The sequence below is a fragment of the Poeciliopsis prolifica genome, unplaced genomic scaffold (genome assembly GCF_027474105.1).
Source record: "Poeciliopsis prolifica strain line A6 unplaced genomic scaffold, Auburn_PproV2 SCAFFOLD033, whole genome shotgun sequence".
Classification (NCBI taxonomy): Eukaryota; Metazoa; Chordata; class Actinopteri; order Cyprinodontiformes; family Poeciliidae; genus Poeciliopsis; species Poeciliopsis prolifica.
Window position 1 is genome coordinate 6,172,153 of NW_026562408.1, and position 25,016 is coordinate 6,197,168.

General features: G+C 38.9%; 1 protein-coding gene across 1 annotated transcript in view; it reads right to left on the reverse strand.

Moving 5' to 3' along the window:
- Positions 1-625: 625 nt before the first annotated feature.
- dchs1b (dachsous cadherin-related 1b) overlaps positions 626-25,016 on the reverse strand; it is an 86,885-nt gene continuing 62,494 nt past the window's right edge. The window contains exons 5-29 of the mRNA XM_055051393.1: positions 24,147-24,329; positions 22,600-22,831; positions 21,872-22,108; positions 19,916-20,968; positions 19,546-19,733; positions 18,966-19,062; positions 18,703-18,860; positions 15,909-16,349; positions 15,340-15,635; positions 15,079-15,194; positions 13,297-13,536; positions 11,849-11,974; positions 11,534-11,743; positions 10,658-10,914; positions 10,368-10,574; positions 9,885-10,281; positions 9,677-9,790; positions 9,352-9,563; positions 9,078-9,229; positions 8,277-8,407; positions 7,881-8,167; positions 6,980-7,121; positions 6,720-6,891; positions 5,542-5,951; positions 626-5,461 (exon numbers count right to left, since the gene is read on the reverse strand). Coding sequence (XP_054907368.1) covers positions 3,417-5,461; positions 5,542-5,951; positions 6,720-6,891; positions 6,980-7,121; positions 7,881-8,167; positions 8,277-8,407; positions 9,078-9,229; positions 9,352-9,563; positions 9,677-9,790; positions 9,885-10,281; positions 10,368-10,574; positions 10,658-10,914; positions 11,534-11,743; positions 11,849-11,974; positions 13,297-13,536; positions 15,079-15,194; positions 15,340-15,635; positions 15,909-16,349; positions 18,703-18,860; positions 18,966-19,062; positions 19,546-19,733; positions 19,916-20,968; positions 21,872-22,108; positions 22,600-22,831; positions 24,147-24,329 — 8,103 coding nt within the window. The 3' untranslated portion in view covers positions 626-3,416. The remainder of the gene's footprint in view (positions 5,462-5,541; positions 5,952-6,719; positions 6,892-6,979; positions 7,122-7,880; positions 8,168-8,276; positions 8,408-9,077; positions 9,230-9,351; positions 9,564-9,676; positions 9,791-9,884; positions 10,282-10,367; positions 10,575-10,657; positions 10,915-11,533; positions 11,744-11,848; positions 11,975-13,296; positions 13,537-15,078; positions 15,195-15,339; positions 15,636-15,908; positions 16,350-18,702; positions 18,861-18,965; positions 19,063-19,545; positions 19,734-19,915; positions 20,969-21,871; positions 22,109-22,599; positions 22,832-24,146; positions 24,330-25,016) is intronic.

Here is a 25,016-nt window from a genome sequence, read left to right on the forward strand (position 1 = left end):
GCACAGTTTTAGTTTGTTCACTCAAAAACAAAATCTAGGCCAGCTATTGTTAGCTTAGGTAGGCTGATGTGGGACATATGTGGCACTAAGCAGTAGTCTCCAAGTTAATTTATCTGTGTGCTTGTAATAATTTATTGTTGTAGGTTGAGGCAGCAGACTGTAGACAAAACTGTTTGCAGGTGAATATCTAGGTCAACCCAGCAAGTTTTTGTTTTTCCTCTCTGAAGAAATACCACTTAGGTCATCTGTTTAAATTGAAATTATGTAAAATGATTGTATGTGTATGTTTAGTAGTCTAAATTTAGTAACTCACAAATGGGAGGGCTATTGCAAATTGCATCGGAGGGCTACAAGTAATTATTTTAGTTACCAATTAATTTATCAGTGAAAATGGTTAATTTCCAAAGAATTTAGTTTTTAAATTCCATTTTCTTTTATTCAAAAATGTATTTTGTAGGTTCAAAATATGTCTATAACAAATGCACGCATAGTTTGACCTAACATATGTACTAGATATTTGCAGTTTATTTTTGACATTTGTTTCTTTTAAGTCTGATTAACTTTTGTAACAGATCTTCTCTAGTAATCTTGGATTATATACTACAAAGATGAGGTCTGACTCCAGTTTGTCAAAAGAGATCAGTAGGAATTTATTATTTGCTTTAATTACATGTACAGCTTGTCTCATTGTTATTTCTTTTGGCCATTTCTCCACTCATCAGTCACTGGCATCCATGTTTAAATTGAAGCTTACCAACACAAATGTTTTTGAGCAGTAATAAAATTGCCTTAGCATTTCAGCCACTGCTTTCTGCTTTGCATGAGAACATGCAGAGTTATGATGAACAAATAAGAGGTAGAAAACGTCTTTTGGAAACAACGGCACGTCCAGAAAATGAAATTTGGTTAGATGGTCTCAATGGAAATGAAGAGTTAAAAGCTGCCCCTGATATGCCTTACAGCAAGAAACACCAACACAAAATGCATTAAACCTGAAAGTAGAACAGACAAGAATACTGCACTGTTTGCCAACATTTTTAACATTCATTGGGGACTGAGGATTTTGCTTCCCATTTGTTTGGCTCAACTTGATTTTTCCACTAAAGCAGTTCCTGTACTAGGCCTGGGTTAGAGCTTGCTTAATATCAGATCTTTCTGCTTTGAAAGTCAAAGTGCAATCTCCAGCCTTGAAAAACAGTGCTACTGTATCACCACCTGGGAGTTGAGTCTGGAAGTGGAGTTAAAGAGATATTACTGAGAACAGTGTTAAATAAATACAAGAAAGTGTTGCATGATCTACTGAATGTGAGTCTTGAAAAAAGACTCACATAGACATAACACAATTTGTCTTCTAAGCAGTAAGAAAAAACTATTCAATTGATTGTGGTAATTTTCAATAATATATTGCTTCATATATATCATAAACAGGCTTTTACATATTTTGATCAAAAATGTCTTGAATAAATATTGTTTCTGAGAAGAAGGATTTTCCTGAAATCTTCTTCCAGCTCATTCTGGGGGATAATGAGGTATCCCAGGCAGAAAGACTGGGAAAAATCCAAGAAGAGTTTTCTAGTTGTGACCAAATCCTCAAACTACTTCAGCCGAGAGTTTTCATTGCAACAGATTGGACATGTTAAGACAATCAAGTTCTTCACCTTTTTTGCAGGAGAAACCCAGCCTCTTTACAAAGTAAGGTTATTTGAGCTACCTGGTTTCCTTAAGTGGAGATAAAAACATTCATAGAATAGTAAGTCAAGAGCTTCACTATTCTTCGTGTCACTCATGAACAAGACTCTTTTGTTATTCAAAAAGGAAAACAAAAGGGAGAGAATCAAACATGTAGTGGATTAGAAAATTGTCATGATGTACCTCATGACAACTTGAAGTTTGAACTATTAAAAACAGTTCTCAGTTGTGTTTTTATTTTGCTTTTTGTTTTTCATGACAACATTTAAGAAACAGCTTTCAATCTAACAAATGAACTGTTATTGTGGAAAAAAACACCATCTTTCAGGTAAAAATCTCAGCTCGTTCATTGTCTTTTCACTAAGCTGAGATGTAGACCTTCATAGCCTAATGGCTGTGAAGACTGTAGTTGAGGAAGCACTTTCTTTCAAAGACACATAGGTGATCAGAAAATTCAGATGTCCTGAATGACAGTGGGAATGTGCCGCCCTCTGCAAGCACACACAATATACTTAGCTTAAAAAATAACAAAATTGTCAGGTTTTTGTAACAATGATGTTTGGAAAAATATCTTATTTTGTTTAAAAGCCTGTTTATTTTTTTCAAAGGTGCCATGTTTAGAAGGAAAATGTATGCATTTCTGCTTAATTGTGGTATCTCTTCAGAAGACACAGACTTTTACACACTAAGATTTCTTTACAAACAACATAGTTAGAACAACAGCAAAAAAAAAAAAAAAAAAAAAAAAAAAACAGAAAACACAAATGTTCTTATTTTTTGTGCTAAGTTTGTGTTGATGATCTTCATTTGACTACTGTTTTGGAGTTGGGCTGATCAATAACTTGACCAAAATAAGAAATCGGAAAGGAACAATATGTCAGAAACAGATCAAACTGAGCTGTGCTTGGTTTCCTGTTGCCAAATTGTGGCAAAAAGTCTGTATTTTCATATAAATAATTGTACAAAAACATCTTCCACTCTCACAGCTGTCACAAGAGTCTCTAAAAATGTAAAAGATACATACAAATATACATACATGCAATACACAAAACAATTACCTCTCAATGCAGAACATTAGACCTGAAATCATATATTCATAGAAAAATAAAATCAAAACAAGTGTTCTTTGACTTGGAGGGAATCTCCATTTATGTCCACTATGTGATGCCTTTGCAGGTCCATCACTGTGTCTCTGCTCATGTCCAGAAGCCATTTTAAAAAGCAAACACAACACAAGTTTAATACTGTAGTGTAAAAAAGTTCATTGACACAAAGAGAGGGTCCTCAGCTCTCTGGCCAGCCAGTGAGGTAAACATGAAAAACAGCACATCTATCTATCTATTTACACACTAAGATATCTCTGACTTTAGGGGCTTGTCAGTGGAAACACCAACCTCCTGACCCTGTTCAGTTCATGGAGATCTATGTCACTTTAAAAATAACAGAGTTTGGCTGGTCTTGTCAAACCAGGCATGTTTTCACGTTTGTGTATTCCTGCAACATTGACAAGTGTCTAAATAACAAACCCAAGTATTAAACTCGGTAAATGTGCAGTGTTTGTCCAAGAGATGTTTGAAACCAAAATTGATCAGCGCATTTGTGAAACATTTTTTCTTATGATGAAATCAGTTCTATCAGAAAAGTTTATGTTCTTCAAAAGAACATTTAGAGGGATATCATGCTTTGTTCATGACATTAGTCTTAAATCCCTCTGTAAGTAGCGCCAATCATATTCTCATCTCATGATCAGGACTTTGCTCGAGTGAAGGCTCTCTGGTGCTAATCATTGATGCAGAAGGCCCTTGGTTGACTCCGAATGGAGAAACAGCTGGAGACCGAGCAGCCAAAGGTGACAGGGACGGAGAAAAGCTTGGCGACATTGCTGCTGAGGAAATTGATCCTTCATGACTAATAGGAGACCTGCGAAGAGAGGACAAGTGGGGGAATGTCCGTCCAATTACAGGGACTTTAGGGGGCACTGTCATAGCCCCTGGATGAGCCACTGAGGTGATGAGAGGAGGAGGGTCAATTCTAGGTTTGGGATCCAATTTGGGCTTGGGTTGAAAGGGTTGGCGAGGGTTCTGATTTTGCTGAGTGGTTTCATCTTTTAGCCGAGCAATCTCAGTGAAGACATTTGCAAGAGGTTGGAACTGAGGACACCAGTTGAGCAGGTAATCCCAGTTATAGCTTCCACGAAGCTCTTCATCACTTGCAACAATAGCAGTGAGCGAACCATCAACTGATGGTTTACCATCCTCAGGGAAGGCATAATCCTTGGGGAGGGAAATATTTAAACCACGACCTACTCCTAGGTAACCACCTCCTTCATCCCTGTAGACTGGGAGCTGGCCAGAAAGCAAAGTCCCACTCAGACTGCCACCCAGTTTCTTCCCTTTGAACCAAGTGCTTCCCTCCAAAGCTGCAGGTTCACAGGATATGTCCGAAAGTTGGTCAGCATCCTGCTGAATTCCAGAATCTGGTCCTCTGGCTGAGATGTGTTCCTGCATAGACGAGGTAATAGAGGCAACGCGAGGGTACTCATTAATCATCCGGATTTCATCATCCTCTGCTGCCTCAGCTGATCCTCTACCACTGGAATGAGAGGGGTCCAAAGAGCCTCCTCTAGGGTAGGGAGCACCACCGGCTCCTCCCTGATCAGCAACATAACCTGGCAAAGTCCGGTGGTAAATATTGTCTCCTCCAGACCCTGAGGTGCATTGATCCAATTTCTTTAAGGCAGTTCCTGATGCAAGCGTCCTGTCTTCTGTATTTTGATCTTTTTTCCTTCTGCGTGACTTGACAAGAAAAACTACCACAGCCAAAACTACAAGTAATATGATGACTCCCAGAGACACAGCAATAATAATAATGAGCAGTATGTTTACATCAGCAGCCAAGCCAAAGTTGGTATTAGTGACGTCAATGGAGATCTGGGCTGACGTAGAGCGAGAGGCATCAAGTGGACTGTGAGCTTTTACATCCAGGGTCATAACCCTGGTTTCCCGTTTAGCCCGGCCTGATCCACTGCTGCTGCTACCGGAACTATCTAACTTAAGAAAAATCACACCAGTAGTTTTGTTTACATCAAAATATGGTGAGTTGGAAGTGATAGAGTAGAGAACAACACCATCCACTCCTTCATCCTCATCCTGTGCTTTAACCTGGCCAATGCTCTGGCCTTTCTTGGCTCCCTCTGGCACTTCAAAGGAGAATTCACTGGAAGTGAACAGTGGGTCATACTCATCTTCACCTGTGACAAACACCTGTACAGTTACAGTTGCTGAATGGTTGCCTGAATCCATAGCCAAGGCTTCAAAATTGAAGGAGCTGATCTTTTCATAGTCAAATGTAAATTTACTTCGGATTTCTCCTGAATTCTGGTCCACAACAAAGTTGTCTTTTCCTTTTCCAGACCTCTCCACCATGTAGTACTTCAGTTGGCCAAAAACCCCTGTGTCATGGTCTATGGCATGGAGAACAGTCACCGCTGAGTTTGCTGGCTGGTTTTCCCGAATACTGGCTGTTAGGACATCCACAGGAAAGAATGGATGGTTGTCATTTACGTCCTTTACTTCAACAATGACTGGAGCAAGTGCAAAATGGCCATTGCCATCTGTTGCTTGAATAATGACAACGTGCATAGATTGGTGTTCCCGGTCAAGTGTTTGCTCAAGCTTAAGGGCTCCAGTCCACTGGTCAATGGAAAATAGGTTCACCTCATCTCCGGAGCTAATGGTATATTGGACTTCAGCATTGGGAGTTGAGTCTGGGTCTGCAAATCGAAACAGAAGAAGCAGATTGAAAAGAAGGAACAGTAACTAAATTAGGTAAGAATATAAACCATTTGCCCACCTGTTGCAGTCAGTCGTATAATCTCAGTCCCAGAGGCTGCTCCCTCGCTGAGTGACACAGTATATTCTGCTCTTGTGAACACTGGAGGGTTGTCATTAACATCAGTGATGGTTATCATTGCAGCAACACTAGAACTCCTTTGGGGGACACCTCGGTCTGACACCACCACAGTGAGGTTATAAAGTGGTTTGATTTCAAAGTCAAGCCTCTCAGCCAATAGCAGAGTTCCGACTGTCTGAAATCCCCGTCCTTCCAGGAAACGTACGCTGCTCTCAATCTGAAATGCATTTCCTTCATTTCCACTGGCAATGGCAAAGTCAAAGCCACAGTTTTCTCGTGACAGGTCACTGTCAAAGGCCTCAAAGGTCAAAACTGTTGACCCTGGGATGGAGTCTTCAGAAACTGTAGCCCTGCATACAGAAAAATATCAAGAATTAATGCTGAAACAAGGCCAAGATGTTTCAAGATTTACTAATACAACACAATATTGCTACAAAGTTAATTTATCCCAGTAATTCAAGTAAAAAGAAAAAAACATATATATATATAAAACAAAGACAACCACAGCCTTGGAAAGATTGTGAGACAAGTATTATTTATGAGTGTGCCATTGCCTTAACTGCCATTTTTTATAGTATTACTGCATTTGTCTGGGCAGAAAAGCTGATAAACATAAATAAAATATTAAAATAAAAATATTCTAGGTATTTTTAGATAAAGGAGCAGATAAAAGATAACAGACCCAAACCATGTAGAAGAGCTGAAAGTTGCTATAAGGACAATTGGTCTTCTTGAACACCCTTGAAATGTCACCAGCTGATTTTCTTCATGCAATGCAGCATTCATGTATTAATTAAGGCAAAATCAAACCCAACCAAGTACTGACTGCATTTAATTTACAATATGTGGGTATATTTTTCAATAACTTTTCTCTTTTAAATATTTTATTAGTCTGATGTAATATACTTTTCTGAGAAAATGAATTTGGATTTTTCCTAAATAAGCAAAAAATAATAAATAAATAAAATTCTAGAAATGAATACTTAAGATATATTTTCCTGTTTTGATGGACTCTATATAATATGAAATAGCTATAGTAGGTTTTTCTATGTGCTGCTGAAATAAATTAATGATATTCTGATTTATTCAGATGCACATGTAAATAAATGTTAACTAACCTGTACTCTGACTGGTGAAACACAGGGGAATTGTCATTGACATCAGATATTTGAACTTGGACTGTAGTAAGAGTGGAGAGTGGAGGTGAGCCTCCATCTCGAGCTTCAATGACAATGTTTACTGCTGGGCGTTCAGGGTCAAACTCAGCTCGGTGGTTGATAAACAAGGTTCCTGGACAGAAAAGTCAATCTAGTCACTCCAAAAAAAAAGCAGTGAAGATCAACTAATATAGAAAACTGACAAGCTTAGATATTCTTACCATTGCTGGGGTTAATATAATAACCCTCCTGAGTGGATGACATCACTCTGTATGTGATTTTTCCATTATCCCCAGAGTCCTTGTCAGTTGCTGTTACTGTGATAACTGCACTTCCAGGTGGTGTGTGCTCAGGCAGGGTAATCTGGAGAGCAATGATTGATTTAAGAGTTGATTAATTAATAAACAGTAAACAAATAAATTGAATTTATAAATTGACAGCCCTAGCTTTTTGTTGCATGCAAATATATAAAAAAAAAAGACTTTTCAAATAACTTAACAAAACATGTAAGTTTTCCCTATACAAACACAAACGTGAACATGTTAAAAACCTTTTTTCAGGAGAATGTGATTTGTTGTCTTTTTGCGAAGAAGTGAGAATCAAACAGTTACACCACAGGGCAAAAAAGGGAAACCAGTTACATAAATACTGTGATAAATCCTCTGAATCCAAGTCAAGAGTGCAACAGGCAGTAGCCCCACAGATGAGGAAAAGCGCATATCATAGCATAATTCCTGTTTTTCCTCGGAGTGTGCTAATGTTGAGGTAATTTCCTGACACAGTTTATATAGGCTCATCTCTACAACTTTTCACCAGTTAAAATTAGGCAGTTAACTTTTATCGCCCACAGTGTGTGCACACAGGCAATGTGCCTGCATGTTTTTACAACAGTTTTAAAGCTGTGTGCTGCAGCGACAATTTCTAGTGTAAAATATATTATGGTGTCAAGTCTTTAGAGGTGTCAAGAGGTCAAAAATGTAAAAGAAAAGTATGACCGTGTGCATTTCCTCATGCAGATGTAATTTATAGTGCACATTAAAAACAATGAATTCAATGAGTTTACATTCATACAAAAGTAAAAATAAAGGACATTTTATTTCCCTTCTTTATAGGTCATCCTACCTGATAGAGATCTTGAGTGAATGTAGGTGCATTGTCGTTAATATCCTCCACCACAATTGTAATGTTTGCTTCAGTGTGGTGCTGGCTGTCTGTGGCTCTGACGGTTAGGGTGTACCATGTTTTCTCTTCAAAGTCTAGCGGGCCAGTGACTGATACACCTCCACTGTAACGGTGAATCCCAAATTTGCCTAAAGCTGTTGGGTCAAGCTGCAAGGAGTAGGACAGGGCAGGACTGGAGTCAACGTCGTTGCCCGTCACAAGAGTAATCTCTGTGCCGATTAATGTATCTGACAAGAAAGGGTATTAAAGAAATTAGGCATGAATATGTTTGTTGTACTTTCATGATGAACATAATGAACATGAAACAGAGATGGTTTAAAAATTAAAAATACTCACTTTCTGGGATGCGAACCTCCTGAGGTAAGGGGATGGTGGGACTGTTGTCATTCTGATCAATAATCACCACTGTCAGTGTGGCTGAACCGGCCAATCTTGGATTTCCTCTGTCTGTTGCAGTAACTACGAGCCTGTGAGTTGGGATTTTTATTTTTTTTTTTACAAAGATATTATGGATATTAAAATATATACTACGAAGAGAACATGAATATGCATATACAAAGCACTCAGTCACATCATTATGGTTAGGCTGTGTAATAGTTCTTAAAACAAAATTCATATTTTATTGCAGTAGCATAACATTACATTAAACATTGCTAAAATATATTTCCCTGAAGACTTTTCTTTGTTTCACAATAACAATCATTTCTTACAATTAATCAAACCACAAAAAAATTCAAATGAAAATATAATAAAAGCATCTGTTTGCTTTTAAAAGAGTGTCTCAAAACTTCTGGGAAGAACTCCATAACCTTCTGTTTCATGGAGGGCGACATGTATATTCATATTCAAACAAATTAATGAGAAAGACAACAAAACATGCATTTTACGGATTTCTTATATCTGTTCAACTTTATTAGTCCGGAAATAGCAACAGCAAACTAGCAACACACCTAAGCCTATCGACGTCTAACAATTTGGAGGGTGAAAAACAAGAAGAGAAACATTATAAGTGTGCAAACACTTATAATGTTTTTTCAATTAATATTCAATATATTGTGCAGCACTAATATGTATTCCGCAAAGATGTATGTTAATTGTTTTTGTGCATGTTTATCAGGACTAATAATTGATCCTCACTTGGTTTTTGTAAAGATCTCTCGGTCCATGATGGCAGCTGTCGTGATGCTTCCTGTCATCGGGTCGATCTTAAACAGGCCACTCATGCTTGATGACTGGATGGAGTAGGTCACCTGACCATTTTGCCCTTGATCCACATCCTCGGCCACCACCTGGGAAAATAATTGACGAGGGAATTTAAAATATTATTATTTAACTTCTAGAACTGTCAGTGGGTCTAATACTCATAGTAAGAGTTAGTAATGTAAAGTCAACTTTAATGACTTTTAGACACCTGTATAATGGGCATTTCATATCCTTGTGCCTCTTTCATGTAGGCAACATAATTCTGCAACTGGAAGCGAGGAAGGTTGTCATTGACATCCTGGAGCACCAAGTTAATCGCCATGAATGATGTTGAGGACACAGTTTCAGCTTTCACGACAAGACGGAGTCGGGGACTGTCCTCAAAATCTAATCCCTGGGAGCTCTGTACCCAGATTTCCCCTAAAGGACAGATGGTAAAAAGAAAATATCTGTTAACAAGACTGATAGAGAAGATTCTCAAACTGGGACAGCTTTATACACCAATAGGTTTCAAGCAAAGTGGACAATCTCACCTGTTGAGGAGCTGATACTGAAAACCTGCTTTTTGTTTCCACTAAAGAGACTATAGCTGATCCCCATATGTGTGCCATCAGGATAGTGAGCCTGAGTCTGAGCCACTGCTGTGCCTAGAATTGTGAATCAGAGACAACATTACTTACTGTGAGCTCAGAGAAACTGACAAACAATGCAAGTCCCTGATTCCAAACAATGTTCCCCAACCTTTTGCAGCATTTTCCTGTATGCTGACATCTCGAGCATTCCTTGAAAACCGAATGCCATTGTACTCCACTTCCTTTACAAAAATTACCACCACTCCTTGTGCAGACTGTGCAGGGCTCCCTTGGTCCATAGCCTCCACTATCAAGGTTCTTTGAGCCTGAGTAAGGTCTCTTAGCGGTTCAGTGGCCTGGATCTCCCCTGTCAGTGAATTGATGCTGAAGCCCTTCACAGATGTGGCAAAGCGATAAAACACAGAACCGTTTGCACCAAAGTCCTTATCCTCAGCCTTCATAGTGGCTAAAACACGCTGGGAACGCCTGTTGGAAACTTCGATGATCAACGGGTCTTGTACGAAGAAGGGAGCATTGTCATTGACATCAAGAATGGTGACCATCACCTGTTGAGTAAATGTCCCATAAGTTAAAAGTTTAAAATCTTTGTGTGAGTCTACCAACTGGTCACCATCAGCACCAATGTTTTCACCTGAGCAGAAGAGTTCCTGGGCACAGCAGGAGACATGTCTACAGCAAACACCTGAAAGCTGTATGATGCAAATTTTTCCCGATCCAAAGGTGCTGACGTGGTGATACGACCAGTCTCATCGTCGACTGTGAACGCTCCATGTGCCTCCTGGCTAAGAAAATACAGGATCTTCCCATTAAGATCATCATCAGCATCTGTTGCTGACACCTGCAAAATAAGGAGAAATTATTCATCAATAATAAACGAGTGTTCATTTGAAGCTCTGATTATTTTTTAAACATCTGTCTTACCTGTAGAACTTGAAAACCCTCTGAGGCATCCTCAGAGACCTCCGTGTTATAGCTGTTTCTTTTAAAAACCGGGCTGTTGTCATTGACATCTAACACTTTCACTCTAATTGTGGCAGTAGCACTGAGAGGAGGACTTCCTCGGTCCTTGACAACCACGTCCAAATTATATTCCGCAATTGTCTCCCTGTCAAGTCCGCGTGAGGTGGAAAGAACCCCAGTGATAGGGTGGAGTTGAAAGGCTCCTTCAAAGTCTCCCGCTACAATGATGATAGAGAAAAACATCAGCAAAGTCTTGTGTTACATGGAATTTTGATCTTTTAATAATTAAGTAATCCAAAAAGCTCAGAACCTTTTGTGCGGTCACACAAAAAGTTGAGCTCCAGCTACAATTTTATTCATTTTGAACATGATAGCGTTGTAAAATAACTGATTTATGTTGTTACTGATTATAGTGTCCACATAATCTGTAACATAGTTTTCTGTATCATCTAGTCTGGGCAGATGTGATTGTTTTTCAGATATCATTTAATACTGTAAAATCAAAACTGGATGTTGTCTGCACACTGGCCACTAGATGACAAAAAGTACTTCCAAAATGTTCTCTTGTATTATGTTGAACATGCATCAACAGGCATTTAAGCTGCGTTAGTTCTGGAAGAAGGTGAGTCCAAATGGGGCTGATATATAGACATATCAAATTAAAAAAAATTGCCTGGTCCTTTCAAGCATGAAAAAAACCTCAAAATAAAAAGCATTGCTTGGACACATTCTGAAACATTATTATGATCTGAAGAAACATACAGAAAATTCTGTATGTAACAAAAATTTATCATTTAAATCACTGTCTAAGATTAGAAACAAAATGTTATCTCTCACCTGCAATTCTGTACTCCAGTTCTCCACCAGGACCAGAGTCTGGATCTGAGGCCTTGATAAAGCAAAGCTCTACAGGATCCTGGTTTTCTGGCACCTCGAGTTCATACAACGACTTTGCAAATATAGGAATGTTGTCGTTTACATCCTGGACCTCGACACGGACAACAGCTTTGGCAAAATTTGCAGGAAGTCCTCCATCTCTGGCATACACTGATGAGAAATTGTCAGCTGACACTTTATGCTGATACACAAAGCCGGGAGCTTTTCTACATAATAGGGCATATGCAGTTGTGTAAAATAACACGTTTTGATTACCAGTGAGTGTGTAATGATCCTGAACTTCTGTGTCAAGTTCTTTTGTTGTGGTGATGACTCCTGTTAAAGGATTTATGACAAAACCATCTTCTGTAACACCTCCGTATGTTATATGGCCATTAGAACCTGTTATAAAAACAAGAAAACAAATAAAATATTTATGAAAACATGAAACATTAGTGAACAAACAGTATGAAAATCAAGAAATACAGGCTACAGCTGACTGGGGAGAAGTATGGCTTTGAACCTATAATTCAAAAATATAATTGGCACAGCTTCATTCTGATCAGGTAAGCTGATTAGAGTTATCGGGTTTGATTGAGCTAAATGCAGAGAAGTCCTAGAATAAAGTCTGCGAGAGGCTGTAAAACACTTCCTTTCAGTTGGACAATACCATTAATCAGTCATAGTTCCAATAAAATCAGAAAGGACCAACAGTATAAAAAAAATACATGAAAGCAATAGCACAATATATAATAGAGTGGTGAAAACATGTCATTTAGCAGAAAAAATGGAACACACACAACAGTAATAGCCATTTTTTGACAGATATTTGGCATCGCTTTTGCCACAAGTTCATCAATGTTTGGAGCCAGATGTTTGGTGTTTTTATTGTGCTGTAGCTAAAATAATGACACAGAAACACCATCATCTGATAACAGTTCCTCATACACGCATGTACTAGTTGGAGCTGTGACATCGTCTCGGGAATGAAGAGCAGAAACTTTGCAGAACCCAAGGAGTCATGCATTGCCTTGAGTGAGCTGACATTTCATTTCTGCTTTCTGCAAACTCCATGAAGATTTGCCCTATTTGCATCTACTTGAACCACAAGCTTGCTGTCATGGTGTGTTAAAGAATCCATAGTTTGATTGTTGTGGCATTATGTATTCCACTGGTGAGTTAAGAACAAAGATATAAAATTATCTTGTGGGCAGGACACAATTCTATTGCAAGCAGGATATGCCATGTGGAAATTGAGCTTGACAAATCTGGCTTAGAGGGAACCATATTCTGTTTTAGAAAAGTCCACACATAAATCTGCAACAGTTGAGAAATGCTGCTTAGTGACACTCTGCATCCAATCTGACTGAACTTGATCTATTCTGTTAGGTGGAATTTAAAAATAAAACAAGAGTTTCTAGATATGCAAGGTAGAATTATAGCATAAAAAAGATTCAGCAGTTAAATTTCAGCAGCTCACGTTGTCTCTAACTAACTCAGTGGTGGGATGGATACAAAAACATTTTATGTGGTATCACAAAAATGGGATACAAATACTTTTTTCAAGGCCTAAAAGCTCCTGTAACTGCAACATTTGAGTAATTCAACACTTTTCTCTCAGTATTTATGAATATGCAAACTATTTTTGCTACAGTAGCCTATCTCTAACCCATTAAAAAGTCAGAACAATAATTATTTTTATCATAGACTCTCTTTCAGCAAACCTTGATCTCGATCTGTGGCCGTTACAGTAAATACAGTGGTTCCTGGTCCTCGATTTTCCATTATTTGGGCCTCGAACTCAGCCTGATGAAACACCGGCGCTTCGTCGTTCACATCAATAACCTGCACACACAACACCTGGGAGGTGGAGAGCTGCGGTATCCCATGATCCTCTGCTACGACGGTTAGATTGAAGACCTCCTGCTCTTCCCGGTCCAGGGCTTTAAGAATAGAGAGGGAGCCTGCAACAGAAAGAATGTATAAAATAGTTTATTAGAACTCCTTAAAAAGTATTACTTTACCTTAAAGTTTTATAACCTTAACAGATTTTCCACTGAAATTGCTATTTAATTTACACACTTTTAAGTTCTTTCAAATCTCATCTTTAAATCTGCAAGGCACCATCTGGTGTGTGAATGTGTGTAACTTATGTGAATCACTTTAATTCACATAGATCAGTGAATTACAACCTGAGTGCTCAGAGTCTGGGCTCAGTTACTTTCCTCGCTTTTCTGTCTCCATCCCTCAGCCCTACTGCAATCCCACCAACTAAAAGAAGGGTCAGCCAAAGTGAGAGGAAATATAAAGTACATGTTTGCATTTGTGTGTTTGTACTTTACACAGAATTGTGTAAAGTTTAGCTTCAGTGCCTGCGAGATGTGTAATTTATAAATACCACAACAAGCCAAGGATTCACTGTGTGCTGACGTCTTTGTGGGCACTGAGACTCTAATGACCCTGGAGGATTTTTGTCTGTTTCATTTAAAGGCAGATGCAGAAAAACCATGGACTTCTATAGGTCATCATGACCCTAGTTTTTTCACGCCCTTTCCTTTTTACTTATTTAATAGCAATTTATAAGAAAGACCACCAAATAATTCAGGCCGATATTTTTGTTTGCAGCTGTTAAGTATTGCCTTTATACTCTGACTTTCATGTAACAAAAATAATTTTCTACAAATATAAATTTTTAAGTAGTATTATGTGAGCAACCAGAAAAAAACCTTTCAGAGCACTTCATAAAATCAACAAGAAAACTTAAGTAAGAGCAAGCTTGGCCATTTATAAGCAATAAGCAGTCTAATGGTCTAATAAGTTAGTAATGGTCATTACTAACTTAATGGCTTCTACATAAGCCATTAAGTTTGGCAAGCCTCTTCACAATGCATGTTAATCGGCTATTACATCTCAAAATAATTCCAGACTTAGCGTCACACAACCCAGAAGTGAAATCAACCCAACAGATACTCAAAAGTAATGACGTCAAGACTTTCTTCCATCTGGAAGTTGCATTAAGTGTCTGTTTTATGGTTCTTAATCCCAGTCAGAGCTGAGTGTGCCACCAATGTCCAGCCTCAGATATGAAGTGTCAAAGCCTGAACATATAATTCCAATTCAGCATTCCAATTGCCAAAATGAAGACTGTTTCATGAACAAATATGTCAATAAACATTGGAAAACTACTAAAAATGCAAAACATTTCTTCAAAGGACTGAGTGATCCCCTAGTACATTAAGTTATGAGAGTTACTTAAGAAGTTCAGATGGATCACTTTAAGTGAGTATTTTTTATTATCTAAGTTTTCTCATCCATATCCAGGATAAAACTATTGTTCACAAACCAGAGAGGAAAGAAGTCCTGCTATTTGTTTGATGAGGAAAATGAATCTCAGCTTTTTTTCTTCTATTCATTGAAAACCTTAAATACAATCTTTGCATAAAATTTTTTGTCTCTGGAACATTGTCTTGTTTTTGTTTGAAGTTTCATACTTAAAATAAGTTTACCTGTGTTAGGATTGAGAGTGAAACGACCGGCACTGTTGCCTGCTTGGATTCTGTAAGATACTCTTCCATTTTCTCCTTCATCTTTGTCGCGTGCCACCACATACAAAATCACAAACCTGTTGGTGAAGATGAAAGCAAAATTAAAATCACAACAAAAACAGAGGAGTAACTTTAACGTTTTAGAAAGTAATCTTATCTTTTACAATCTGAACTTGAACGAAAAGTGTTAAAAGTGCTTGAAGCCACTGAAAATAAACTCACCCCACTGGTTGATCCTCCATGACACTCACTGCAGATGGAGAGCTAAATGTTGGAGCATTGTCGTTTTCATCCGTCACAAACAGCCGTGCGGTGACCGAGCCCCAGCGCCGCTGAGAGGGATTCACTGCCTGGTCTGTGGCTCGCACCACAAGATAGAGGGACGGGGTAGTCTCACGGTCTAACGTCTTCCCCGAGGTAAGGACGCCAGTAACAGGGTCAAGGACCAGGAGGTCAGATGTGTCAGGCCAGTGATGCTCAATGGAATAATGTAGCTCACTGTTGGGCCCACTGCCATCCTATACAACACAAAATGTTAAGATTGAATGAAGTATACCTAATTCAATGTAGAACTTTCAAACCATTTCAGTACTAAAATGAGATAGCTACACTGCAGGTTGATAAGATGGTAGACATAAAAAAAATCAAAAAGTCAGAGGAACTACTGATGATAACTGCTGTTACAGATGACAGTAACGTTCACTCATTGTAATCAACATACAATATGAGCACATTATTTTGTGCTACCCAAATGTACCAGTATCAGGTTAACAATTCAACAATTGTCTTACCCTGTCCACAGCCTGAAATGTGTATACAGAAGCCCCTGGATCTATGTTTTCTGGGATCACAATTGTCACTGGATCTTCTGAAAACTCAGGAGCATGGTCATTACTATCCTGAACGTTGATGTCGAGCTTGACGAGATGGCTGCTTGGAAATGCCTGAGAGAAATCAGACACCTCGATGTGTAGAGTGTATCTTGACCCCTTCTCATAGTCCAGCTCGCGCACCAGGTAAACATCGCCCTCTAGGCGGTCCACCATGAAGGTTCCGTCCCGGTCGGTTCCTCCCACCACCAGGTAGGTCACCTGGCCTTCCTGCACAGTAAAATCCTGATGTTCAGGTGACCGTAGGGAGCCGATAATGGAGCCAGGAGCAGTGCCTTCAACAGTGCTCAGGGTCATAGAAAGGACATTGGGTGTTGGGGACGACCTGGAGTTGCTGAGAACCTGAAATGAAAACAGATAAAGTGAAACAACTCAAGTTTTTCTAGTATTTGCTGTCAACTGAGTTACCTAATAGTGGTGATTCAGATAGCAATCGCATGGAACTATTTCCTCCAATCAACAGAGAGGTTGAGCCAAAACACACTGAAACAAACTTAAGAACATTTCAATGTATCATTTAAATGAAGCATGGGAGAAAATCATCAAGGCAAAGTCTGTTGTATGTAACAAGACTGGAATTTTTTTAAATTTCAGGAGACAGTGCAGCTGTAAGCACATACATCCCTAAACGTGAACTTGAGATGTATTGGTGCCTGCTTTTTTTGTTTTTGTTATAATTTCAACAACCCTCATGGGCATTCTCACTGTACATGGAGGGAAAATGTCCAGCAAATCCTCCTGCAGCAATTTGATTACATCTGGGGAGTAAAATGTCTGTAAACTAACACACTAGGATAAAGGTTTGATGGAAAACTTGTAAATACTTCAATTCAAATAAAGCAAAGCAATAAGCAACTTCCACATACCTCAGACTGTGCTAAAAAGAAAAACAGTGCACCAAAGAGGCTTGAACACACTGATAAGACTCTTGATTCTCCATGTTCTGGGCTGTTTTTCAATCACATAAACTTTTCTAGTAAAGTGATACATTTTAGTTTTTCCAACAGCTTCGACGTGTCACAGGGCAACATGTGTGTGGGCCCATTATTAACTTTGTTCAGTCTAGATGGGTATTTAATGGGCCTGGGTTAAAATCACCATCTTGCATGGAAGCCATTAAGATTGGCAAAAAACATTTTTCAAAATAGTTGAACAGAAAACTGGATTTTACTGGTGAATGTTGTGATATCAGTGTGATTTGTATTTCAACACTTTACATTAACGTTCATATAAGAGATAATAATGGGATATTTGTGACTTCCTGACTGATTGTGTCATGTGACCTGCTATCCCCAGAAATTGGTCGGTGCAAAGAATTGTTACATAACAAGAAGCTCAAATTCCAGTCAATAAAGTTTAGAATTTTCAGATCAAAATGCTAAGTTTATGAAGAGAGAGAAACACTATTTATACTATACATCTGTGCTGCTTGCTTTATCTGTCTACAATATTAACTTGAAACACACAAACATATGTTGTGACCCAAATAAAAAAAAACAAGCCATATTAAAACAAAGAGTAAACACGCTAAGGCTATACTGGTTTTACATGGAAAAATGTCAACTGTAGTTAGACGCAAATCAATAAAAGATTCAACTGTTTATGTTGAATGAGATAAATGTTTAGAAATTCTGTCGGGACAAAATATGTGCTGCTTTCAAGAAAAACAGCTGCAGCATCCAGAACAATAATGATGTTGATATTTAGAACACAATCACAAAATGAATTTACTCAAAGTGATACTGATCTGTTATTTTACAGGTACTTTAAAGCTATTGAATTCTCAAGCACATCCATAATATTGATTTTAACAAAGAAATGTACAGGGACGTTATCTCAGCTGATGTCTGTTCCTAAATGACTCAGATCAAGACAAAAGGTTCCCACCATTGTTTACTGATTTACAGTGCTTTTTCAAGACATCCAGTATTTGTGCGACACTAATTATAGTGTGCAACTCTTAACATGTTTCATTTTATCCACTACTTTGTAAAATGTTATCCCAAAATCAATGTATCGGACATCCACAACAAGTGTTTCACGATGTTCGTGTGCATGCATGTGTTGCTCCCTGCTACTGTACAGTGGTGCACATTCCCTTTTTGTTTGTATGATTCACTGCAGCTGGCTCTCATCAAATCTCATCTGGGAACGTTTGATTCCAAGGTGCCTGTTTCCCCTCTGTCTAATCACACCGTCACACAAGCAGCGCACGAGTGAAATCTGAGGCAAGCACTCCTGCTGCAATTAGCATCCTTTCCCTTTATGAAATCACATCAGGCAGAAAAACAAAGAGCTAAAAGCTCTACAGTGAAAGCAAACCGCCACCACCCTTTCCTTGAAGACATTTTTCTCCTGCAGCAGAATTCCTAATATTGTATGTTGATATGCAGGATTGACCTTCACTGCTTAGAATTCTGAAATTAGTACAGGCCAGCACACTCCCAGAGCGCAACATCACCCTCTCACCCTGGACTTTGTTACCTCCATGACCTCCGAATCAGGAAACACACACTAGATTTGATACATGCTTTTATTTACATAGGCATGGGTTCAGCTTCGCTCGTTTTCATAAAACTCTATAGCAAGGAAAGCAAAAAGAGTGAGGTAAACTGTTACCCGTTGTGCTCTGAACAAAGTGCTTTAGCTCCTCCCTTGATTTCGACTAATTTTGCCAGAAAACAAAAATGTATACCTGTATACGGATTTGGCAAGTTGAACTGAGGCCTGGAGTGCCGTGGTCAGCAGCGGTCACGGTAAAGCCGTACTCAGCTCTGTCCGCCCATCGCAGAGGGGAAGCAGTTCTCAGCTCACCACTGGTGGGGTTCAAGGAGAAACGCTCTGCTCTGGGTCCTTAGGAATGTGAAACAGATAAAACAGAAATAAATAAATGTCATCACTGCTCTGTTATAGAACTGCAGTGGTCACTGGATCAGCGTTTAACCACGTTGGAGTTACCTGATAAAGAGTAATGCAGGGTACCATTCTCCCCTTCGTCTGGGTCCTTAGCTGACAGAGTCCCCACCACAGTCCCTGATAGAAGCCCCTCTGTCACCTGCAATAAAAAATCAAAAAAATCAAACAAAACTAGTTCAGAAACACTTCCTTATATTTGATTTACACTTAACATGTGCATATAGTAGTTTGTTCAAGTTTAAGTGATTACCTTAGAAGAAAAATGTACCACAAATCACAAAGAACTCTAGGTTGGTTTCCCAATAATGAATGAAATCATCAATCTGAAATCACTTTTTATATTTATTATTTTCGTCTAATACAAAAAAAGCTTTACTTTGTGAAGCACTTAAGTGCAACTGAAATGCCCAAAACAGAAAAGAATATAGACCTTTTTTTTCACACTGTAGATCAAGTAAAAATTAGTGTGCACACTGTAAGCAATGTTAAGGTATAGACGACAAAAAATAACTTACCATACAAATAATTCTTACTGATACAGCATTTAGAATTTGTCAATTATGAAAAGAGAAATAATGTAGCTGTATGTCTCATGTATTGACACATCTCCCTTGATTCTCACCTGAAATAGCAACTCCCGATCAGGTCTGGCATGAGTGAAATTGGGGGCATTGTCATTTTCATCCAGCACGGTTATGTGAGCGGTGCCTGTGGCACTTCGAGGAGGAGTGCCCCCATCTTGCACAACCACCACAAGCTGATAACTCGAGTGCTGCTCTCTGTCGAGGGCGAGGCGGGTGCTGATCTCCCCTGAAGCAAAACGGAAAATTACACAGACAGCAATTTAATGGTTTCATTAAGATTTTACTGGTCATTAAGTTCTGAAGGAAAATTATGTAGCTTTTAATATGCAGTTACTTTAGGTTTGCTGTAATACAGATTTTATGTTAATCCAATTAAAACTGTTAAAATTAAGTGATGTTTCTTGTCACCTGTTTGGGAGTTGATCTGAAAGTGTCTGTCTGAGTGGAGCAGTCTGTACGTGAGTCGAGCATTTAATCCTGCATCTCTGTCTGTCGCAGACACTCTCCCAAACCCGGTTCCTGCCAATAAATTCTCTCGGACTGCCAGGAACACTCTCTCCTGGCTCAGCCTCGGGGAATTGTCATTCTCGTCAGTTATGGTCACCCTGACAGTGGCGCTGCCAGTCCTCCCTGCTCCACCAGGGCCTGTCGTAGCTAAGACGGTCAAAAGGAACATGTCTTTAACCTCTCGGTCCAGAGAGCTACGGACAAAAAGCCATCCAGTGTCTGGCATGATGCCAAATCCAGCCGCATCACCATCAGGCCTCAGTCGGTAGGATACTGAGGATGGAGATGGAGAGCTTCCAGAATTCCCTGAAGCCTCTTTGTTGAGGGCTCGAACCTGCAGGAAACGTGTGTTAAGAAGCGTGTTCTCCCGTAGCTCCACCCTATAGGTGAGGGTGTCGAAGGTGGGGCCTTGTGCATCCTGTGCCTGGATGTGGACCACGAGAGTGAAGGTGGAACTGAGCTGAGGTGCTCCACCATCCTTCGCTATCACCTGAAGATCATAGCGTGGGACACTTTCATACGAAAGACTTCCAATCAAGCGTACCTCCCCGCTGCCCCGGTCAACACCAAATGTCCTCTGGCCACTGCTGCCTGCAGCCCCGGCAGAGATGAGGTCAAAACTGAGCTGACCGTTGTGACCAGAGTCTTTGTCTGTGGCCTGAATACGGTAGATAACTGTTCCCATTTTGGTTATTTCAGGCAAAAGGAGGGACTCCGATGAAGAGGGGAGAAAGATGGGAGCGTTATCGTTGACATCTGAAATAGTTATTCGAACATGACTGTTTGCATAGGCAGGAGGGGAACCGGAGCATGCCTGGATCTCCAGATCAAGACTGGAGCAGGTTTCATGGTCAAGAGGAAGAGCTGTCCGAATGGTCCCAGAGGTGCTGTCCACTGTAAAGTAGCCATCAGGGTCTCCAGAAGAGATGGAGTATAAGATGCCTTTAGAAACACCTGAAAAGGAAAGCAATGTTAAAGGTCAATGTCAAGTCTGTATATAACCCTTTTTAACAAGCAACTTGCACCAAAGTGCAGCATAACATGAATCATAAATGCAATGTAAGAGAGATACCAATACAAAAATCACATTAAAGCCTCAGCTGGTAAATTTTATTTAAAATAAAACATATACTTTTTTTTACATTTTGTTCAGGCACTCACTATGTCCTGACAGTATAATATAAAACAGCTGATCTATCTCCTCTGTCTCCTCTCTGGGGACTCTTGTGAGCGCGCTGCTCAGTGTAAGCGCGTACAAGCTCAAGAATTGCAGAAAAACTGTTTATCTGCCATCATCGGTAGCTGTGCTAACTAGCCTGCACATTTACTGCAGGCTCTGCGGTAGCAGGAGTTGTAGCACTGCTGAAAGCAAGTGGAAGGGTGTGAGCAGTGCATGACTGACAGCGTTAAAACCCTCCTCCTGCTTCTGATTGATTGTTTCTGACCAGGAGTGCTACTTTTCTGAAGATGCCAACAAGAGAACAGGGAGAATTTTTTCAAAGATTATCTATCTCAAAATATACTGCCATGACATAGACACACATTTAACAAATATGTAAAGTCAGTGGATAAAATAAAATAAAAATCACAAAATTCTGAAAAATAATTAAATCATACAAATTAGGTTATTAAGCTGTATTTGATTCAAAAGTCAAAATGTAGAGTTGGGATTTTAAGAGTTCACACTTTTAAAGTTGTTTTTTATTAGACCTCCAATTTGATCATAATTTTTATATCATTTTGAAGATCCTTTAAAGAACCATGTATTTCACTCAGTACACATCAATCTAAAAATAAATCACCATGAGTAAGACAAACAATAACATTATTAAAAAAATGCTTAACTAATATCCCCACCTGCTTTTGTTGCAGCATGGACCACTCCCACCGCCGTGCCTCTCAGAACATCCTCAGAAACCGTGAAGAAATACTGTGCCTGTTCAAAAATGGGAGAGGCAACAGAACCTCCCACCACGCTCACGTTGACTCTGGCATTAACTGGTGCTGTTAGACCGCCGCCATCCTCGGCCGATATCACCATGGAAATAACCGTGTTGGATTTACCATGGAGGGAACGGGACAAAGAAATTACTCCTGCAAGTACAGAAAATAAAAAAAAGTGGAAATTCCAATCTCATCAACTCTGCTTGAGTCAACTGTATGAACTGTTTTATGTTCAGTACACTGTTTTATGTTTCCTGGAATTAGGTGTTTAAAAAATCTAACAAATAATGAAGATAAAATGAAATACCTTGGCTCGGTTTGATACAGTATGCAAGCCGAAATTCAAAAATGGTCAGCATTTTAAAGCTAAGATGTTTTTCATTTGGTTGGTTGTTTATTCTTGTCTTCAGTAAGAAAATTATACGGATGTGATTCGTAATGCCAAACCATTTACAGAATCACAGTAACACTGACAATTAGATATAATTACTGAAGTGCATTTGCATCAAAATTGATCCAGTTAATGTAAATATGAGTTCTTTATATTGTCTTCCTCTGTCTTGAAGTTTAAATGCAGAGAGGGAGTTTGTTTAAATGTTTAGTTATTGTTGCCTCATCACTGCCTCATAAAGTAAAATCACCTGTGTCTTTGTTGAGAGTGAAGAAAGTGGAGCCCCCTCCAGGAACAGTGCGATAGGTCACCTTGCCGTTTTGTCCGGCATCAGGGTCATTGGCTGTCACCTTCACCACGGATGTACCCGGGGCACTGTGGGTACTGAGACTGACCGTGTACACAACTGGATAGAAGGTGGGCCGGTTGTCATTGATGTCCACCAAAGTGACCCTCACACGAGACACAGAGCTCAGACCACCCTGCATAAATAAAACAATAGTTCAGCAAACAGTTTCTGCATTCATATATGTAGGAAAAGAACAGTTCTCATGAAGAACATGGTGTAATACGACAGCATTTTCTGTCGTATTACACCTAATTTCCCTTATTTCCCTAAGTTAAACTTAGGGAAATAAAGTTTTAGTTAAGTTTTAGTCTTAGCACATCACCCCAGACAGCATACTACTTGCTTTGTTTTGTGTGCCTTGATAACAATCAAGACTTTTATTAAAAACTCCAACAATAAATCTGAGCAGTTTTAAAGAAAACCAGAGAGATGAGCTCTTTGTTGACAATCCCTTAAATATGGAGCCTTTCAAATGCTGTGTTTGTCAGCAAAGTAACGGGTTTACACTGTAACTGCAGGGTTAGTTTACGAGGCCATTATAAAAAAAAGAGATACCTGAGACAAAGGCAATAGGCACTGTGTGGATAGAGCTGGGAATGCTGGGTATGCAGTGATTTTCTGATACACAAGAATTACTTTTTTTTAATTACACAAAAATTGCAGATTAGATCCAGTTTCACATGTATCCAGTGATTAAATGATACTTTAAATTTAAGTAATTTAAAAGTGATCCACTTAAGGCCTCTTTTGATTTCAATTTATTTGACATGTATTTAACCAGATGGGAACAATCAAGACTAAACTTTTTTTTTCAGTAGATCCTGTTCAAAGTTATCTGGAAGCAGTTAATATTGAAATGCTCGTTTCTTTTTTCTTTATCCCCGTCCCTTCCTGCATTTCCTGTTTTTCAATGATTGCTTTGCCATCCCGTTGCTCCCTTTGATTCTTCAAGTCAAGGAACAACAAGTTGGGTTCTGACATCCGTCACTTTGATGAGATTTATTTTAGCGCAGTGGGACACATCTTTGATTTGTCTACATCAAAATTGATCAAAAGTAGTTTTTTTTTTAATGCTGAAAGATTGTCTTTTGTCACAAGAAATCTGATGTCAGCTGATGTGTATCTTCTTCTGCAACAAATCCAGTTATTTAACTTTTTGAAAGTTTGCTTTAGCTCTAAATATTTGTTATTAAATATTTGGTTATTACTGCTTAATGGAAGAGGGACAAATTATTCCTATTAGACTAATAGCGTTTTGATAGATTGGTTGATTTGTGCCTTAGAAAGAATTCAACAAAGCATTAACGTATTCATGCTACAAAGTCAAGAAGTAGTGTTTTTAGCTTGGCAAAATGTGCAAACTAGCACTGTTTATAGTTTTAAATTAAAATATCACAGTAATTTTCAATACTAGAAATATAATAGTCATAGAGGAAATGAGCTCTTACTCCATCTGTTGCTGTCACAGTTAGATCAAACTTGTCCAATCCCTCATCCCTGTCTAGAGCTGTGCTGGTACATAGCTGGCCCGTCTCCTTGTTAATGGTAAAGGGAAGTGTGCCTCCAGAATTTGAACCCAGGGTGTAGGCAATGGTCCCAAAAGAACCTCGGTCCCCATCTGTAGCCGACATCTGATAGAAAAGACACACCACTTAGGAAAAGCACACAAGTGTCAAATTGTTCATGCTGTACAATATCATGCTTGAAAAACAGAAATATTTGGGTGAAAGAAATGTTTCCTGTGTCACAGTTTTAATCCACAAACAGAGAACATTTGCATATCACAATAGTATACCATAATTCAGTCATCTCATAGGCATGCACAAGTGCTCCTGGTCAAATATCACATATCACGGCACTACTTACTACGATTTCCAGAACACCATAAAAAGAGCATCTGTGCAAGTAATCCACTTTATTGCACTCCATTATAGATCCCAGATTTGTCGGAAATGTAAAAAGATTTTTGAAAATTTATCTAAAATAAAAATACATTTCCTCTTTGTTCTTTTGTGAAATGTGGGATTTCAAAACAAGAATTTATTTTATTGGGTGTCTTGAGTCCAGACATGAAAATCAGTTCAACACTTGATGATCAAGTGGCATAAACTGCAATGAAAAAATCTTTTTTAAATGACACGCAAACAGAATATAAAAAATAGGGCTCCAGCTGAGGACACAGTTTAATTATTTTTTCCTATTTGGCACATAAAAGTGCCAAAATACTTACATAAGTATTGCCATGGTCAAATTAAAATTAAAAGTTGTGGCAAGTAAATGCCTATTGTTGAAGCAAGCTTTTAGAAGTTTGAAGGTCT